This window comes from Coturnix japonica, chromosome 6 (assembly GCF_001577835.2).
Source record: "Coturnix japonica isolate 7356 chromosome 6, Coturnix japonica 2.1, whole genome shotgun sequence".
NCBI classification, from domain to species: Eukaryota; Metazoa; Chordata; class Aves; order Galliformes; family Phasianidae; genus Coturnix; species Coturnix japonica.
The window spans coordinates 24,012,666-24,034,062 of record NC_029521.1 but is presented as its reverse complement, the minus strand read 5'-3'; the positions used below and the strand labels follow the sequence as shown (position 1 = coordinate 24,034,062).

Genomic DNA, 21,397 nt, shown 5'->3' with positions numbered 1-21,397 from the left:
CAGCCATTTCTGATTTTGCACAAATCAAGAAAGCTTCTGAAACAAACCACCTCAGCCCCTGTTATAGCAGCTGTTTCTCAAACATTAACAGCTTCCAGATTAAAAGTCTCATAAGGTAAAAGGGGTGAGAAGGGAAGAAAATCCCAGCACAGAAAGCGCAGCTGGAAAATAACAAACGGCTTTGAAAGAAGAAGGGCAACTGAGCCTTACTCCAGCGGCGCTAGTGAGCACCCACATAATGAATTGGGGATTCCCCATGTCACGGCCGGCTCAGAGCGCGAATCGCAGAGTTCCAGCAAGGATCAATAACTGTCAGAAGGAGAAGAAAGTGAGCACTAAATTCACTCGCCTTTCATCTTCAACAAATGGAACAGAAAATCTGATGGATGACAGAACCTTTCGTTTCTATAGCGTTCTTGTTGAACTAAAGACTAGTGACATTGAGATGATTTTCGACATGCACTTCTGTGGATCCAGAAGCAATTATAAAAATAAAAATAAAAGAATTCTGTTCCAAAAAAAAAAAAAAAAAAAAAAAAGCTGCTGATTCAAAAGTAGTAATTCAGAGGGGAGGATAAATAAAAAAATATTAATGAAAGCCTGTGCCAATGGTCAGCCCCCAGCATACAAGGGTGCAGAGTTTTGGAAGCACAGAGTACATTAAACACAACACACCCCTTGCCTCCCCCATAATTAAGTTAGAGATGTGAGAGCAAAAGCAATAGAGGCTGTCTGCTTAGTTTCTCTGCTTGGCAGGGCACCACACACACATGCATACAATTTCTCCTATTCATCTGTGAAAGGGAAGAACAACAACAACAAAAAAGTCCAAATGAGCAGATAAACAAAAAAACAACAAAAAAAACAAACCCAAAGCAAAATAAATAAGTAAAACCTAAAAAAATCCCAGATTTCAAAGAACAGGCATGCTTACTGCTCAAAGAAATGCCAAAATCTCTTCTCCATCCTTTTATTCTACGGTAGACAGCCACTCAACCCATCAGGAAGATTATAATTTAAAAAAAAATAACAACAACAACAACAGAAGGGAGACAGGACCTTTTGTGCAACCCAACTGCCTTCTGTACCTTGACTTCCATGTCAGATATTTATTTTGGCATGCGGGCAGCAAGGGTGGGGGGAAGCATCTCTGGACACCTTACGACATACTTCACCATAGTATTACAGTTCAGAGCACTGAGGTACAGCTCTGATTGTTACCTGTGAATGCTGAACATACAGTGTGATAACCTACAGTGCCTAAGCCTTGTATGATATCACACAAACAAGCCACAGGTCAAGGGAGGGGAAAAACAAGCAACCAGCTCCGGTTCCAGCAAAGAACATGTGGTTAGTCCTCAGCCTTATGATGTGAATTCAGCCAGAGAGATGCAAAACCACCACACACACATAGACCTGGGACCAAGGCACTGGCACAGGCTGCCAGGAAAGCTGTGGATGCCCCATCATTAGAGGTGCCCAAGGCCAGATTGGATGGGGGCCTGGGCAGCCTGATATAGAGGGTAGCAACCAGCCCATGGCAGGCAGGTGGAACTAGATGGACTTTGAAGTCCCTTCTAACCCAAGTTATTCCATGGTTCCAGGACAGGATGGGCTTTAGTGTTCTCCTGCCTGGGGCACAAGGTGTGACTGCCCAGCTGCAGCTTGCCTGAGAGCACGTGCCGCAGAACCCATCACCAGAACCTACTGCCACTGAAATGGAAATATGAGAGCCTGCAAAACAAATGCAATGACTCAACTGGGTATAAGGGCTTGGTGTAAAGTTCAGAAATTGGCCTGCACGTACTAACTCAACCTAATGACATGCGCACGAGAAAGTTATTCGTGTTTTCTTAGGGAAATAAAGATATTAAGTGACTAGCTCAGAGACACAGGACTAGCTGATGGCAGAACTGGCAATGAAAAAAGAAGAAAAAAAGAAATAAAAGAAAAAAGCAACAAACCCTGGCCCCTGCATTTTAATCCAAACAGGCCACACCGCATGCAACCGAGATTATCACGGGTTCTGCAGTATCATAATGCCTACCACAGCCTCATTGTCTTCGTAGCTCGGCGTGGGCTCACACCACACCCTGTGGGTTCCCGCTGACGCATCGGCATTCCTGCAGAGCCGCGGCCCTGCAACCTGATCCTGCCCGGCGCCCGCTGCAGCGGGCCAGCCCTGCGGCTTTGCTCTTCGAGAGACCCAGAGAGCCAGGAACCCCAGACACCACTGCATTGGGCTCCTCTGAAACCATAAACATTCCCCTGTATGTTTCTCCAGCCTAGTTTCATTCATTCATTCCAGAGAATGAGGCTGTGAGTAGCCACAGCCTGTTTGGGTGTTTAGGAAAAGAACTGCCTCCAGATATTCCCCACTTGATCCCATCCTAAAAGAGATTAGCAATGGCCCATCTACAAATCCGCACCACCTAGCGGAGGGAGAGCATTGCCTGGCATCCAGTATTGGAAAATGTCAGTATCTCAATCAAATTAAGAAATGAGACCTTGTCTCCAGGTGGAAAAATCAATCTAAAATACGTAAATGCAATTTTAAAGGAGAATATCTATTCTAGGTTAAATACAGCTGCAGAACCCACAATTTCAGATTAACAGTATCTTCCCATCTTAGCTTCATCTACTTTGAACACAAATTGCCAGGCACTGGGCAGAGGCACCTTTATTTTCTCACAAAAGCATTCTCACATGGGAGCTGCCCACGTGTTGACCAGCCATTGTTCACCGCAAACCTGAGCCCCTCATTGTGCCTTCCTCCCTAAGAGCTGTAGAATACTGCTGATGCAGAAGGCCTGCCTTTCTTCAACCCACAATTGGCACTTCCCAGTGCTGGGCTACACCACCATTCACAGCTGCCCAAGCACAATGAGATGTCATCCACTAGATGAAAAATATTTTGCACTCTAGATATTCCACCACTGAAAGCTAATTATTTCTTTTTCCCTCTTGGACTATTTCGTAAATATGCTGTAATTAAGTATACATGAAAGCAAACAGCATCAACCCATGTAATCTCCAGACAGGGTCTCTACAGCACATCTCCCAAGGTTCTGCCCAAAGCTCCCAGCTCCTGATGAGGAGCACTTTGCAGGGCCAGTGTGCCCCAGCAGATTGCACAATGATAGTGAGTGCCAGAAAGGCTCCACTTCCAATCTGTGGGCTGACACTGACTCATTGTGTGGGCCTGGGCAAACCACTTAACCTCTCTGCATCTCAGCCTTTCTGCCCCTAAATGAGGGCAATAATACTGAGCTCTGTCTTCCCCCAGGGACTGATATAGAGCCTCAGTTTTGTACAGCACTTTGGAAACATGAAGTGCTACATAAGTGCTAAGTACCACTATCTAGAACTTCCACCATCACCTCCATATCCCTGTGCAATAGATGCTGGGCAGAAGCAGCCCACAGGGAAGACTCTGGTCAAACTGAACATGTGCATTTGCCCTCAGGTTTCACCAAGAAGATATTTGTGCAGCATAAAAGATAACCAGAGTTCCCTTCTTAGAGAAGCAGGAGCAATTCCCAGCACAGTATTTACCCATGATAAGGCAGAGCCTCACAGTAGCTGCTCAGCACTCACAGGTGGGTACTGCTCTCCAGCTGACCGCCCAGGAGGAGGGAGAGTGCCTTCACTTCTGGGACTATCTGAAATCTGTGGCAATTTTCCATCACACCTCCAAACACCCAACCAGAAAAACAGGAGCATTTCTCTGAGCACTCCTTTCCCNTGATCAGTGGCCTGGAGCACAATTCTTTCCCATTCTGAGTTTTTTTAGGATTGACTCCCAATGGCTTCACTTCAACATGTAACATCACCACACACCCCTATCTCCCTGAGCTGGGTCAATATTCATAGTGCAAGCACAGCAACGAGAAGCATCCAAACCCTCACACCACCCAGCCTGTCCTCACTGCAGGCAAGATCCAAGTCTTACAATGCCCTGGCAAATGGGACTGAGCCTGTTTCTTGCTTTGCTGCTTTCCCAAGTTTCTTGCTTGTGTTCAAATCCTGCCAGGAAAAGGGTCACAAGAACACCAGAGCTGAGCAATATGGGCTCCTCTGGGCACGTTCTAGAATGAATGTGGGAGATACTGAGATACTGGTACAGCTGCTGAGGCTCTGTGGAACCCTTGTTGTGTCACCTGCCAACGTCATACAGAGGACATCTCAAGAACGTGTCCTAGAGTAGCTCTATAGACAGTTTTGTTTCACCTGGAACAGAGTTAATCTCTGGAAAAGATGAGAAAGAGCAGGGAGTCAGAGAATCCCTTGTACGCTAGTATCTGTGAAGCTGAATTGCATGACTAGAAAGGGACAGAAATTTCAGAACAGAGCTAAAAAAAACTTCAAAGCACTGATGGTGATTTCTTTCCTACTGTTTATATAATGCACAAGACAATGGCAACCTGAGCTGTATTAGCTTTACGCAGTACTCCGTTACAAATAAGAGAAATTCTCTAACCGACAAATCCAACCACTTTCAGTTACAACACCAGTAAACTAATTCAGTGGTAAGGACACTTGCCAAGATGGTGAATTTATGCAAGTGCTGGAGAATCTTCATGGAAAATAAACTTTTATTCATTAAGAATATCATTTGCTGCTCAATTCAGGGAACGGAAACATGTCACATGTTCCCCATGTCAGCGCAGAAGGGCTCCAGTGCTGACGGAGCTGCTGGTGGATGGCCTCCAAGGCTCGGCACAGAACTTTGGGCACGAGTAACAAACATTGTAGGAAAAATCATGATCCCTTCAGTGACAGCTAACTAACTAGAGGAGCAATTCATTTCGCCGCACAAATGATTAAATACAAATTATTAGATCCAGCCCTACTCAGGATACATACCCAGGGAACTGAGTGCTACAACATGTCAACAACTTTTGTTTTCTACATCTCAGAATACAGTATCAATTCCAAACACACACACAGAGCCAGATTTTCCGCGTGGGCTCTGGCTTGCACTTTCAGTGCCCAGTATCCCCAGCCTTGGCCAGACTGCAAAGGGCAGTGGCTCACCCTCCCTGCTCCCTCAGTACGGACAGCTTTTTGCAGAGAGACCGTGGGCACTGCAGTTATTTTTACCCTCTTCCCTCTCTCCCATCAGCACACAAGACACAGGGAGAATCCAGAGAGCCACAGCTTCCTTTTCCCTTCCTTATCACATGTGAGAATATGTCTCTCATTTAGAAATTTGGGGAGAAGTCCGGCCTTGAGCACAAGTTTTGCTGTGCTACAAGTTTGCAGCACGGACGGAAGAGGCAATTTCCTGCCTGGCAGGAAGGCGCAGAGCAGACCTCCCCTCTGCTGCTCCATCTCCTGTTGGGCTGCAGCAGGAAGGGCTGCAAGCAAGGGGATAGGGGCAATAGATGCAGCGTTGGACAGCAGAAGAAAGTGCAGGGCTGTGAACACGCACCCAAACACAAAGCAGCCGGAGGATGCAGGGAAATGAAAATGGGATGTGTTATTATTCCATAAATTAAGTTAAAGCCACCTCAGCACATCCCAGACCTTTAATAGCAGGCTGCTGCACACCAAGCAAGTTGGCTCCCAGCCTGCAAAATGTTTCAACTTCACTCAGCTGAGGCGAGAGCCACATTTATTAAAACAGGTTTATCTTCCTGCAAATAAACCTCAACAGCTTTTGCACCCCGAAGAAGCAACTTCGGTCGGTTGTCCCCCCTCCCTCCGCCCACAACAAAACACACAGTCAGGCTCTGATGAGTAAAGAGTTACCAGTTACAGCTGAGCTTTGCCCACATAGGCTGGTATGCAACAGGTTTCAATGTTTGTTTTTATAATAAATAAAGCAAAAGTAGATTGAGACAACCAAGCTCCTCTTCTCTCCTCCACCTTCTTTGAAGATGGTCTTTTATTTTGAGACTTAAGCAAGATTGTACAGCAGTTAGTAAAATAAAGGGCATTCCCTGTCTCATATTTCAGCCTGTTCCAAGTAATCTACATGACTTTAAAATATCCAACTTTGCCTCCTGGCCATTTTGTGAAAAAGCACGAATGAAAATTAAAATAGAACTCTCCCTTCCATGTGCACATTTTCCCCTCTTCTTAACTATCTCCATGTCAGCCTAGTAATCTGACTTCTCCTGATAAAAAGCAGGAAAATAAAAAAAATAAAAATAAAAAAGAAAGAAAAAGAAAGAAAAAAGGACCTGTTTTCCAGGAATGAAGCAAAAACTAAACAAAATTTAAGGAACGTAAGGCTCAGCTGGAACAGCAGACAAGTATGCGGAGAACAGCATGACCTTTCCTTATCATCCACTGACGCGCTTGATCGTTTCCAAACAAAAATGCTATTTTCTGCTGCTGCTTCTTTCTGCAAGCACCTCCAGAGCCTGCCCGGCTGGTAAACAGTTAATCTCCCAATATCCCCTGCTGCCTGCGAAAAATCACGGAAACAATTGAGACATTGTCCAGCGAACAAGACTCCCAGGGACTGACATTTTTGTTTATGTCCCAGTTCTCAGCCTGTCAATTTTCACTACGAACGCCAAAAGCCCGGCTTGCACCAATACAGTCTGCCCTCAACTGAAAAGGCTCCACTTCATTTATTTTATTAAAGCTATGGTGTGTTTATGATTCAAAGCTCTCCCCACCCAAGGACCGGCGGGTCCCATCCCCCTTGTCCTCCCTGCTGCCCTGCAGTAGCCACTTCCCAACTCCAAGGAGACTTTGCAGTGCCTTCTTTCAGAGGGATCACTGGGAAAATAAGGGCACACACTAAATACTGGTGTGGGTATTTTGCTAGGTAAGGAAGCACACTACTAATTCATTTTCTCTACTGCGATCCCTTTAAATAGCCTTTGGTTAGTAACCAGAGCAGGGAAGAAGGGAAGGGAGTTAGATGCTAAACCAGAGTGGCAGGAACTTCAAAAAAAGAAAGAAGAAAAAAAAAAAAAAAAAAAAAGAAGGAAATACCCCCCCCACTCCCCACCCCCCCCACACACACACCCCTGGTACCCAGCAGCAAAATAGAAAATACATGTAATGGAGTAAAACAAACATCTCGGAGCAAAGCAGCATTTGCTCTGTTGCTCCCTGGCTGTGTTTCCTGTCTGCGTTTTCATAATGATGGGAGTCAGGCCCAAAATACATCCCTCTCCTTCACACTGCCACTCTCCCCCCGTTCCCAGCACTTTTTTTCGTTATGCTCTTGCTACTTTATCTCCATGAAAAGCACACACAGCGGTCACCAGCGTTTCCTGTTTGCCGAGCGTGCTTTAACTATATCACACCCTGCGCTGCTGCGCTGGAATGCACAGCATATGGCATTGTGAAAGGGTTTACTGTCGAATAATGGCAGCAATGCAGTCCTGCTGGTTTATATCAAACCCTGTCACTCTCTTCACGGAGGTCTCTCTCTTACTCTCTGAGAGGTGAGGTAAAACACACACACCACGCTCCTTCAAGTCTCACTTAGGCTCTCGGCAGAGGCTGGGTAAGACCTGCAACTCAAGGCATGATTGTGGCTTATAAAGTTGTGACTTGCAGCCACTTTGTGCCTTGCTTCCACTCCCAGAATACTCACAGGACGTTTTAGCCCTCCCCAGGTGTGCAGGGGGCCATTACCAAGTATTTAGCTCCTGGCTGCAGCTGTTCCTGTGCGGGCTGTGGAGCGTGGCGTGCCTGAGCCCTGCACCGGTGGCGGGGCTGCAAGCCCGAGCGGCCGCCTCAACCACAGCCAGCTGAGCCTCTCTCTGCTTCCAGAAATCAGCACTGGTAGATATGTTTATGAAAACATCCACTCCAAAGCCAAACACACACTGCTGCCTTTCACTTTGGGTCAAAGTTTCAGAACTGCATTTTCGTTAAATCGCTCAGAGGTTTATTTTTGTTTGTTTGGTGATGTTGGTCGTTTCTCTTTAAGCAAGTTTAAAAGAAAAGTACTATCAAATAAATAAATAAAGCACTGCTTCCAACTGCGGTCAGGTTTAGCTAAGACACTCACAGAGGTTATACTTCAAAGTGCTTTTTGTGCAGATCTTGAAATGCCTTCCCATGCCCGGATGCATTTGTCCAGCAGACGCTGAAATAAGTAGCGATACTTTTAAAGCCCATTGAAATGCATCTATCCACCCTCCCTTAATAAAAGGAATCCTTACTTAACAGGCATTTATTATTGCTGAACCAGGGTTGAAAGTTCAGTGTCCTTATAGACCAAAATTATCAAGATTTCTGAGTTTGCAGCCCACATTTAAGTCCTAATGAGCTATTGTACCGCGCTCACTGCTATTAACTCTTTGATGTCAGGAATTTGCTTTGCTCTTTTAAGTGTCTTGCGGATGTCCAAGGGAAAAAGCACAGAGCTCACCTGCACTGAAGGTAGGCAACTTATGTTTTGTTTTTACTCCCCCTCCAGCAAAATACATAAAGATAGCTACAGCATTAACCCCTCATGCCAAAGGCAGGAGGGCCCAGCAGTTGCTGCTATGAACTTGGAGTCTGGGAACCTGCATTTCACCCCCAGCTGTGTATACTTGTGGCAAGCAGAACACATTACCATCCTGGGGAAGGGACATGAGGATGTGGTGTCCCATCATCACACCTTACACAGCACAGCCTCTGCTCAGGACCTAAGCTCTCTGGGGCAGGGGTAACCGGGTAACCACCTGCTTTCTGCAAGTAGCTTCCTTATTAAATCCTCTTAAATACAGGTAGCGATAAAGCGGTAATGGAACTATTTTAAATTTGCACCTTGTCTTCTACTTGCTCATTCTGCTATTACAGGAGGTATCACTAATAGGTCCAAGAGCACTTGGAAGAGAAGGAGGAACTCATGCTCAGAGTAAGACACCCAGCTGCCAGCTAACAGGTAGCTCACATTTAAGTGCATGAAGCTTGAGCCCAGCTCAGCACCCATGTGAGGAGTAGCCAAGTTGGCTGAAAACCCAACAGGGTGCCAGGTGTATGGCTGTTTTCCTCTCCCATCAGTGCCAGGGTGTCTCCTTGACATTCTCTCATCAATTACTCATCCCACAGATGCCCCAGTGCTGCAACCTGAGGTGTCCCAAGGCCCACCTACACAGTATGCGGTCTAACACTCCGTGTATTAAGTGAGTGGTCGCTCCCTGGACTTGCTCTGCACATGACAAGCAGAACAAGTTCCTGCAGGGTGAACTTCACCCACAGCTTTCAGCAACTCTGGAGCAGGAACTGCCCAGACATATGTTCTGCTCTGGAACAAATGCAGATAACTTCACCTTCAGTTGTCAAGTGGGATCTGCTGCCTCACATTTACCCCTCAGGCAGCAACTGTGGAGCAACTGGCAAGTCTCACATTCAAACCAAAGCTTATCCTGGAGTAACCTGTCCTGGTCATCAGAGTCCTTAATGAGGAGCAGGTTACTTCATGTCCAGTGAACAACTTCCTTCCAAAGAGCTCAGTATGCTTGAAAAGCATAGGGAGACAATGTGGAGCAGCTATGGTTTTAGCAATTCAAATTCTTGCTTGCTTCATTTTTATTAACCACGTAGACATGCCCAACATGCAGCAACAGAAGTTCTGCTGCCAGGGAAAACTCTGTGCAACACAGCCATTTGGGGTTTTCTAATGGTACTGCTTCCATGCATCTGCTTGGCATGAAAAGTGTTCACAGCAGCATATGTAAACTAAGAAAGTCTTAAGGCTTTCACTCTGCTTTCCTCCCTCACCTGACACCACTTCCATATTACAGAGCAGTCATAGCCTAATAGCACACATAACTGACATCACTATGCTCTGCAGGTGCCCGACAAAGCAAACTTTTGTCATTTTGCCTCCCTGCTCACAAACACTACCGTCTTAGTCAAGGCTGGAGACCACTGAGCTTTTGTGCATTTTCCAATATGCAGGTGAGTAACAAGAAACCAGAACCCTCCTTTGTACTGACAACATGCAGCCTCAGCCCTTGGAAGAAATACATTACAAGGACAAACTCCGAAAAAGAAGAGTTCAGGACATGCTATTCTGTCCCTCACCCCCATCTTTTTTCAGTACTTGCTTGGCAGGGATTGGCTGAATCCATGGTCGTCTCTCAGGAAGAGAGTTTTACTACATGAAAATGTTCATTTCCACTGCTGTAACTTAGAAAAGCATCACTATATAAGAAAATACTTTCATCAAACCCTGTTGTCCTGAACATGGATGGACGTGTAATGATTTCTTGAATCAACGCCTAAAAAGTGAAAAGGAAGGGGAAGGGGAAGCTAGTTTCCACAGTAATAGTAGTTGAGAAGTCTTTGAATCTTGCCAACAGGAAAAATGCATGTCAGAGAGCCACTCAGCTCTCCTTGGAAACTAGCACAGACCAACATATTCCTACTGGTCAGTACAGCAAGGCCTAGGGACACAATCAAGTCCTTAATGTGCACCAAGAGCAAGGTAGATGGTTAGGATTTCATTGTTTCTTTCTTCCATACCAGAGGCAAGTCAGAAGGCACCCTGCTTCTCATATGCAAGTATACATCTGCTCAAACCATGCATCTCCAGGCTTCCATACTAGACTATCACACATCTTCTATATCTCTCTCCTACACAAGGCAGCCTGACTGCAGAGCTACTGTGGCCTGGGGTACAGGAAGGGCTGGTTCAGCTCCCCCAGACTTCCCAGTTCTGAGAGAGAAAAAAATAAAGTGCATCTGACATAAGCATTCATGGGCATGCAGGGTCTTCCTAGCACACAGAGAGCACAAAAAGAAACTGTCCTCTAATGTCTGATACATGTTTGATTTTAGGTCTAAGTTTGAAAAAACTACCTCAGGGTTGGTTCCTTTGCTTGTTTGTTGTTTTGGTGGGTTTTTGGTTTTTTTTTGGTAGTTTGTTTTTGTTTTGTTTTGTTTTCCTGTCAGGTCACATTTGGGGTTGTTTTGTTTTTGTATGTTTACAAAATTGCAGATTTGCAGAAGCCATCAGTGTCTCAAAATCATCTCAGGAAAGTTACCTCGTCCTCCTAGCTGCTGTAGTGAAATGGATATGTGAACACTCATTCCTTGGCTCAGGGGATTTTGCTCATGATCTGCTGGCTGGTTTTGCTTACCAGTCTGTCAGGTACAAGAATACGTTCAATGCAAGCTCCCTTGGAACCACAATGCTGGCTTCAACCAGCTACAGTTTCAAAAGCGAAGTCTGATAGACAAAAATTTCTAGCTTAGCTTTGTGAAATTAGGCACTGACATTGTTTGGGAGAGAGATTAAGCTGTTTTAGGAGGGTATCATTTCTACTCATGTGCAACACCTCTAACTCTCCAGTGGCTCTCCAGGATGGATCTGACACCTCCCAGCAACTCTGCACAGGACAGAGAATGCAGCCTTCCTTCTCTTTACTAAGCAACTCTGGGTCCTTCTGCAGGAGAGAGCACAGCTGTGCACAGTCAGTCTATCAAATGAAACGTCTGATGCATAATCCAATTCCAACCCTCCCATCCCACTGAGAAGAGAAACAACCCTGGATTTGAGCAACTTGGCCAACAAACAGTCCTGAGCCCAGCAATGCCAGCTTCCTTCCTCTCTTTTTTAAGAGAAGTATGTGCTGTTTTCTTTATTACAGCACCTGGACACAGCACACAGATCTTGTTTAGACAGAAAATAGGAGGTTTCTGCTCAAGTGGGTTAGTCTGCATGGGGAAGTTTTTGTTCAAGGGCTTGAGTGTGAATTAAAAAAAAACTCAGAACAACTATTTCGAATTATCTCTCGGTGTGGACACTCTCATTCAGAACTAAGAGTTTCTTTGTGTGGTTTAGCTTAATCCGTTTCCAAAGCGGATTAAGCTAAACAGCACAAAGGGCCTCTTACTGCTGAATGAGAGTGGCTGCATGGAGAGATAATGAGCAATAGCTTTTTGGAGACAGTTACTTCCATCCAGTATTTGGGCTTTTCCTCTAGCCCAAAGCTACACTGGGAATGAAGCAATTTGGGCAAAAATGATGGCACCTGTTAGGCCTCCTACTCATGATGAGATTGTTGCTGGTGCTCCAGCCAGCAGGGACTCTGGCTCCTGATCCATTATTTAGTTTATTTAGTCCCTGCTTTCCTCAGCTCCCACCCACAATCCAGTTATGCATAGACTCTGTGGGGCCCAGAGCCCCACCAGCCTCAGCACACATCCTCATTGATGCAACCAGCATGTCCAGGATACTGTGACCCTCACATAGGCCCTGGACTCAGCACAGCAGCCCCACTGTGGGACACTGGGTGCCTCATTTTAAGCCCACACAAGTCCCTGCAGGTTAATCCAACACACATGCTCTGGCAGAATGCACACTGTGGCTGAATCCATTTCAGGTGACAGCCTAGGCTCCTCTGAGCTAAAACTCTCTCCTAGAGCCTTCCAAATGTAGAGTTTCTACCTTAAAATGTGGCTCTCTGAGTTCTGCCATACCTCAAACTATCCACCCAGAAAAGGCTACAAGTTTTAGGAACTCATATTTGCATCACACTCAGGGAATATCAGGTATTTTACAAGCAGGAGATACAAGAGTGTAGCCTGCAACAGATGCACTTCCAGCCAAGCTGAAGACAGCATCACTACATTTTACTTAAGCCTTCTGATGAGCAAGTGTTCACATATCTCCACCCATCAGCCAGGGCCCTGCAAACACCCCACACCAGGTTCTCCAAGCCCAGCCACATAACCCACAAGAAACGGACGCTCCACAGCGCATGCCAACACACATACCCAGCTGCCTTCTCTAAGAGCAATGCTGAGGGTTGCCAGCTCCTAGGATTTTACAGCCTGTCCAGCACTACTTGCTATTTTTCCATAAAGCACAGTAGCCTTGAAGTCAAGTGTTTAGGGAAGAACCTCAGCCTGCACTTACAGCACACAGCAAGCCCCTGAACTGCTGCAGAGAAAAGTTTGAGAATGTGAGTGGAGTATACCCTGCAGGCTCAGGAACCAGAGAACAAATAAAGAGAATACAAAATGTATTATTTAAGAAACAGAAAACAAACAAACACCCAAAAAAGAAGAAGAAGAAAAAGAAAACACACAAAAAAAAACCATCCACCAATCTTCATGATCCTTTGAGGCCTGACTCATGATCCTAGAACAATTGGGGTTGGCAGTACTATATGTTTTACAGCACTTATTCACAGCTGAAATATCCCAGCATCCAAACACTTCAGAGTTCCCAGAGCTGCTCACAGAGCTCTTGACTACAAGTAAGTGCGACAATTTGTCCCAGATGCTGATCCAGCCCCAAGGTGTCTTCTGAAGGTACTTCAAGCACTGACTGATGTTTGCAGAAGCATTAAATCCCCCCTTCCTTCACAGCAAGAGGTACAAATGTGCATATTTCCAGAGTCTCAGCATTAAAACAGAGAGATAGCTTCAGCATCCAACCACCACTAATAGAGAATGGACAGAGTAAAGGTAATGCCACAAACGGTCCCCAGAAGTCTGAATTCCTCTGCAAATTTATCAAATTATTCAGTAACTTTTTAGGAGCCCACATTTCTTCTCTGCTCTATTCAAACCAAACACTGGATTTCCCATTCATACTTAGTGGGTACTGAATATAATGTGTGCTTTATAGGAACCTGTCCAAAATAATTTTATTAGGCTGCTGGTAGATGAATTCTATACTTAGCCCCAAACACTCGGGTCTGAACACATTTTAAAACACAATCCTTCCCAACAAAAAACAAAACAAAATAAAATCAAAAGGCTTTAGAAGTAAAAGATCTACCCACAAAATACTCAGCAAGCTTAATTTGTTCCGTGGCTGAATTCCATGCAGCTCTGAAAATCCGGAGCAAGATGTTTGCACACTTTTGGGCATGCATTAATGAAACATCTTGTTTACTTTGCAACTGCCAGAGCAATTAGCCAAATAAAGTATAGAGCATTTAAAAAGCAGAGTCACTAAAGAAGCTTTCCAATTAATCCTGCATGAGTATTTCTGCAGTGTGAGTCTGCAAGACCTGTGTATTGGGTCCTAGCACTAAGGCGTGATCAACCTGCCATCAGGGGCTGCTGGGCTGCCACTACAACACAAACACCCTCTTGACACAAAGCACTGACATGAAACACTCACTACTCCTACCCCCACACCTCCACATTCCTGCAGCTCCCAACACAAGCTGTGTGCTCAGGGGATCACTCTACAGTTCTTTGCAGAGGAGGGTGTCCCACCATGGGCACATGTGGCCTGACATGTGAGAACATCTCAAGAGATTACTGCAAAGGAAGAACAGCCTCTCTACAACAAAATATTAAAGACAAACAAAGCAAAGAGCTTGCAAAAGCCCTCTCTTCGGGCACCATGAGTTGATTACATGTCTTGGCTCTACACATAGAGGACTGCACATGTGCGTAGATGCACCCCACTTCTGCCCTGGTCCATTTGATGGGACAGTAGGTGAACTCTAAAATTTAGATAAACCTTATGATTTTGTATGTATTTCTCTTTTCTTCGCTGAATACATAAGTGCAAACCACAAGAGATTGGAAGAAATTAGGAGAAAAGGAGAGCAAACTCGGCTGCTTCGACTGTAAATGCTCTGGGAAACAACTCCTGATCCCCCCAAATGCCCAGCAGCCACAGACACGCTCTCCACACGTGTCGAAGATGTTGAGAACAGAGAGTACATTTCTGAGATGGTTTTGCCTTAAGTTTTGCTTGTCATATTATGTTTTGAAAACACATTTTCACCTCCTTAAGCAAAAAAAAAAAAAAAAAGATATACTACTGCACAGTGATTCTTTGTTCTTGGGGATTCAGTCTACTTTATGGCTGTGTTCATTATATATTAGAAAACCCAGGCCAAACAGTACAAGAAGTCCTCCCCCAAGGTAACATTTAGATTTACTTCAAAAGGCCTCCCTGCAGAAGAAAATGCAGGAATTTTTTAAACCTTTAACTGATTTGTAAGAAATATACTATACCAAACCACCACCATTTTGGGTTCAGACTGTTTTTGCCTGCTACAAAGAAAGCTAAAAGCAAGTCTTTGTGTAGCCAAGGCAGCAGGAAGCAGGACCCAGGGAACAGCCTTCACCCATCCTCCTGCCCAAACCAGGGTACAGCTTAGTCAGAATATTTACTTTGCAGAGAACAAGGAATAACAACATGCACTCCTACAACTGTAAGGAGAAAAACATACGCAGATAAAAATGGTTCTGAAGGATCTTGCTTTCTGCAGAAGGCAGATTTTAGAGATGCTAATATGGATACACCTCACTTTCGCATGCCTATCTGCACTGTACCCCAGAGTTTTCAGGTGAGAATCCCACTGCTGGAGTACCCAGCCTGCACCCTTATTGCCATGCTGTCTTAGGTGAGAGAAGCAGGTTAGGTCTATGTTGAATGTGGGATTTCAGGGCAACCAACCTATTTGTCTAGAAGAACTTGCAAGCCACCCAACCGAGTCCTGTTTTATACCCAAAAACATTTTTCCAAAATCGGGGGGGGGAGGGAGGAAGGGAAGAAAATAGCCATAAAATCCTTTCAAAGTCACAGCCTCATCACTGCACTATCCACAGGCTGAATTCAAAATTTTGACCTAGTAAGCTTAATAGTGTACTATTAAAACAATTTTTTCCCCAGTTTTCTTTCACCTTTGCACACAGATAAGCAGCATGACTGTGCCAAAGCAAGATGCAAGAGTCTTCCAGGATGAGTGAAGCACCTAAATGCAAATAAATGTATTGGTCTTAAATGGAGCCTCATGCTGTACCTTCCTCAAGACATGCTGAACATAATTTCAGTTTAATATTCTGTTTCTCATTATGGGCCTTGGAGACTCTCTCAAGCACCATGAAAAGCAGTATTAACCCAGCCCTCAGCACTGGGGGCAATCCAGCCAAATTATTCATGCTGGTCTTTTGCTTCCATTTTTGTAGTCTTAATGTTCTTAACCAAATCTGAAAGGAGCAGGGCTGACAAATAGTATAGACTTTACTTAAGACATTATAGATGGCCATGTTCTGCAGACCTGAGTCATTAAGCTAAAAACTCGCACTGAAGCCAAGGGGAGTTTCAGAGAAGCTGGGCATAAAGGCTGAGGCCTTGACAAAGAGCCCGTGTTAATCAGAGACAAGCACTGGAAAGCAAGAATGTTAAATAAAAAAAAAAAGAGAGAGAGAGGTAAAAGAAAAAAGAAAGAAAAAACTCACACGCTTTCCTTCCCTCTCTTTGTAATGCGGCTATAAAGATTAGCCTCCATCCTGATTTGAGATATGGTAAAGATAAGAAATGATTTGCAGGTGTTAGCATTTTCCTGTAGATGTTCGGGGCAGCACAACTGAACTCAGGAAATAAAACTGGCACATATAAACTTGGCGGGCAGACAAGACACAGCAGCGTGGGTGGAGAGCCCATTTCTGGCCCTATAGGTTATGCTTTACAGACATGCAGAAATAGAAGCTCGTCCATGAAATACCCCTTATCGTTCCATGCAACATTCTCAGATAGGTAGAAGAAGGTACAGAGGTGCAAAGGCCGGTGCAAGAGTGGCCACATCCCACGTGGGTACATGTGGCAGTGATGAGCGGGGACACCAGAGAAACCTTACACATCCCTGGACAACTGGCATCTAGTGCTGCTTCATCTGCTCTCCATCACAGCTGCTTCCCTGAATGCCATTACCCAGCCCATTCTAATTTTTTTTTTTTTTTTTTTTAAACTAAAATAAAGAAAGAGAAAAATGAAACAACACAATTTTACTCCACAGAATGGATGAGACCTGGGGTGGATGCCAGGAAAAAGAGTGAAAAAAGAAGCTGCCTTTACTTATTTATTTTAACAGAGCAAGGCAAAACAGCTTTCTGTTAGAAATAAACATGAAACCTTGCAGAATCTGCACTGCCCACACCTCAAAACCCACTGCTCCCCCACCTCCTCTTCTCTCCTCCAATATTGTAAGTAGCACAAAAGATCACATTACAAATGCCAGCTGTGGCTCTTTTGGAAGGTGGCCTCCATCTCGGAGGTAGTATATGTTCCTCACAGCCTAAGTGGTTGCTATGGTAAATATGCTTTTTATTGAATAGCAGAGTGAAACAGCTTTTAAAGAGACCCATAAGAACCCCATAAATGGTCAAAATACACAGCAGATCAACCTCAGCCTTCCGGGAAACAGGTTTTTCTTTATTTTCCAAAATTATATTGATTTTTGTACTGGCAGCACCCTTTTTAGTGCATGTGTGTTGTCAGCTCATCTTCTTCTCATCCATTCCCAATGGAGGGGCTAAGGGGACTGGTAGTAGTGATGCTGTGAGCAGGGACCCTAGCCAGGCCCAACACCACAAGCTGCTTTGATTTTCAAAGGCAAGCTTGAGGGACAGCAGACACTCAAATGTGCAGGTGATGCACAGCTCTGCCACCCAAACTCAGCCCACCCTCAGCCTGCCGACAGCCAGGGAAACTTCCCACTGCCTCACAAGTCCTCCTGCAAGCCCATACCACCAGTAATGGTGGTATGATGGTTAATGGTAATTAATTAATGGTAAGCCTGAGCTGCAAACCCAGTTCCAGAGCCAAGAGGAGCCAGTTCTTGGGCACAGCATTTAGAAAAACACCAAAAGAAGGAAGTTATTCTGGTGCGTTTCTTATCAGGGAGAAGACGATAACAGGTTTTGATGGCTGCCCCATTCTGAATAAGCAACCAAACATCTCTTCTCCCACTCCTTCCTTCAGTAACAGCCCAAGTGCACAAGAAGGAAAAACAACCTCATTCTAAAAAATGAAAGCAACCAGTGTTTCAACTAAGCAAGTACTGGACAGTACACATCACTTTGCCATACTGGCCAGTCCATTCTGACACCTATTTTAGAAGCTATGAATTCTAGAAGGTATGGAACCTTTTCTTTCTCCTTTCTTTTTTAATTTAAGGAAAAAAAAAAAAAAAAGGAAAAAAAAAAAAGAAAGAAACTAAGGCATTCATAACAAAGGGCTGACACTTCTCAAGTTATAAACAACAATGAAATAAGAAACCCTTGAAAAGCTTTTACTATGATTTAAAATATGTAACAGAACACATACACGTACAGCCTATCAACTATCTCCACTTCAGACTTCATAACAGAAGAGAAAGAACAAGCACTGTCTCTTGGGATTAACCTTGTCATCCATTCATCATAAAAGTTTTTTAAAAAACACAAAATTCAATGATAAAGTAATGCAGAAGAAATATTCTAATCCACTACATGCCATTTTGCCAGAGGTATATTCTCCAGATGAACCCTCAGAGCTAAATGGCTCCTTAACAGTAGATTGTGCTGAAAATGGCCATAAATGAGGACAGGAAATGCATACTGCCCCTCTGACAGAGAACCATATAAAGAGAATCTTTTTGAACCTATGTGTGTATACTGTTTCAGAAAATAAAATGAAATCCCAGTACTTTTCTCATGCAAATTTGTATTGAATATTTCAAATTCAACATTCTTTTGAACAGAAGCAAGAAAATTTAACCAAGGTGTTAATAAAATAAGAGACTGTAGAACAAGGAACCATTTTTGTTCTTTTTTCTGGGGGAATGCTTTCCAAAAGTATCTCTTCGTTCATTCCAGTTCAACATAATCATGTACAAACCAATTGGATCACAATTCATTGCCACTAAATCATTCCACAGAGCGTAATCTTAAAGCATTTTCAACTCTATGCTCTCCTAATAAGCACAGAGCTAAGTATCATAAATGATAATTTAGTGAACAGCCCAGCAACAAAATATATATTCCCTCTTTTTACCGTGGGCTTTTTGGAGTTCCTGTTTCTTTTCAAGTATTTATCTTTCCATTTGTGCAAAAGAAAAGTGATGACAATCAATGCGATTAAGGTCAAATGCCTTTAAGAAAAAAACAGAAAACAAATAAAGAACATCTTCTGTGTTTACTTACAACAATGTGTGCTGGAGATGGAGACCTAGCATCCTTGAGGGCTTGTCTACTCTGAAGGCTCCCTGCCTGAACATCAAGCAGTGGCCATTTCATCTGCAGATACTGGATGGAGGAAACAAAAATGGGAAAAGAAAAATGAGTTCAGAAAAGAAAGGCAAAACAAAAAAACAAAAAGAAAGAAAGAAAAAAATAGCAAATCTTAGGTAACATGGGCAAAAAAAATATAAACTAAAACGTATGCAAGGAACTGAAACAAAAATTACATACGAATTTACATGTTTGTGGAGAAAAAAAAACACATCTAACAATCCCTTCATCACAGTTCAGGAATAAGAAAATACACAGACTGCAGAGACAATATTACATTACTTTTATTAATCGCAGCAAATCTGGAAAAGCCACCCACAAGCAAAATGTCACAACCACAGAGAAGATGGTACAAGGAAGGGGAAGGTAGATTATTAGTCTCAGGAGACAGATGACCCCTATCAGTAGCTAAGAATACAAACTCAGTATTTAAAGGATCATCTGTTGGCCTTCTTTCAGTAAATGCAGCGTGTCAACAACTCTAACTTCACCCTGAAGGCAGAGGTCTGCCCAAAAAGCAATGCTGAGTTCACATCCGTGCTGTCTTTTAGCATCTATCTTTTCTCCTTTCCACTGGCTCTGGAAGTCACCATGGGTTGTTTTCTTCTTGTTCATCATCACCAGGAGACAACTCTTAAGGGACTTGAATAGTGTAACTTATTCAATTACATGGCCAAACTCAATAATCTCTCCAGTTGATGATGTCCAAGACAGAATATAGCCTGGTGCGTTCATACTCAGTTGCTCTGGCCAGACACTCACAGATAGCTGGAACATATTTAAGTCACAGATGCTGGTCTGAATATGAAGTTGATCTACAGTATAAGGGGGTGACAATTCAGAAAAGGAAAGAAAAATAGAAACACAAAACAAAACAAAACAGACCCTCACATCAAATATCAACAAAAACTAAATCTAATTTCTGCCTCATTTTTACTCTCTGTGTGGTGCTGCACTGCGTCAATGGTTAATATGCAACCTCTAAAAGCCCTATATTATGCCAGAAAAATTGCTTACTGCCACATACTTCAGCCCCCTCCCAGAAGTCAGAAAAGCAGCTGTGTGCATCGATCTAACCACTACAGAAGATCCTGTTTAGCACTGGACTCTGATTGACCTAACAGATCTATTCCTAGAAAATATCTAAAGAAATAGTTATGTTTACCCATCACTTTTTTTTTTCCCCCATAAGTAATCTTAAAGTAGAATCACGCACAAGCAGCCCCTGCCACTCCAACTAACAACGGAAGCTGTATTTAAATCTCCTTGAAGGAAGGAAGGAGATCTGGTTCCATGCTTTCAGCACATCACTATCACATTTGCTCATGTATGCAAAACATTTGCTAGCATGCAAGGCCAGTTTGCTGCAAGACCATAGGCTCTGAGGTGACCAAAAGCAGGAGGATGCATTCCCATTTCCCATCGCTTGGCGGGTCTGAGATTTCTGAGCTACTGGAATGCAAATAAACAAAGCCATCTTCTGGATTTGTGCCCCATACGAGTTCCTCAAGTTCCAAGAAGTCTTGTTTTTTATTAGTCTTCACATTTGGGATTTGTGCAGTGTGGACCAGAATGTTTCAGCAGTTCTTGAAAACAAGAAATAAAACCTAAACAAACCAGAACTAGTCTACCATAAGCAACATTTATAACTCATACCCACTTGATTGTAAGCCTCCAGATACTTGATCACTTGTATCAAATCTCTGCTCTTCCATATAGGTAAACATGACGTAAATTAAAAAGTTGAGATTACATTTGTGATTTCAAAGAAATGCTTAAATGAGTAACCCAAGCACACAGAAACAAATCCCGTACCTAAGATGACTGAGAGCTTCTTAACTTCAGGGTGGATTTAATACATTTCAGACTTGTGAAAAGCACTAGTAAACAAGTCACTGATAGATTTTTTGGAGTCTGTCAGTTGTCTTACACATTCAGTGATCCCAACACCACCATGTAAAGAGGCATGCAAATATTTCCAGGAAGGAACAAAAACTCCATAGCAGCTATCACAGAATCACAGAACCACCAAGGTTGGAAAAGACCTACATCATCTTGTCCAACCATCTACACATCACCAATAGTTCTCACTACACCATGTACCTCAACACAATATTATCCAGACCTTCCTTGAACACCTCCAGGGTCAGAGACTCCACCACCTCTCTGGGCAGCCCATTCCACTGCCTGATCACTCTTTCAGAGAAGCAGTATTTCCTAATCTCCAGACTAAATCTCTCCAGGTGCAGCTTGAAGCCATTCCCTCTAGACCTATCACCAGTTACACGAGAGAAGAGGCCAACCCCCAGCTCACAACAACCTCCCTTCAGGTAGTGGGTCACAATGTCTGGTGGCTTTCCCTGTCTCTTCAGCCAGGGAGTGAAGTACAAAACACTGGTAAAAGGCACTGGGATGTCATTTGAGTGACTGCATTTGTTTCTTCTTCTGAGGCAGA

The 21,397-nt window shown here is 43.8% G+C and overlaps 1 protein-coding gene across 28 annotated transcripts in view; it reads right to left on the bottom strand.

The window, feature by feature from the left end:
* Nucleotides 1-21,397, bottom strand: part of TCF7L2 (transcription factor 7 like 2) — a 171,288-nt gene that overhangs the window by 91,099 nt on the left and 58,792 nt on the right. For 25 of the 28 annotated variants that reach the window (XM_015867298.1, XM_015867299.1, XM_015867309.1 and 22 more), the window contains exon 4: nucleotides 18,856-18,957. The exons of the other annotated variants lie outside the window; for them this stretch is intronic. In XM_015867298.1, the coding sequence (XP_015722784.1) occupies nucleotides 18,856-18,957 (102 nt within the window). The remainder of the gene's footprint in view (nucleotides 1-18,855; nucleotides 18,958-21,397) is intronic. 28 annotated transcript variants of the gene reach the window in all.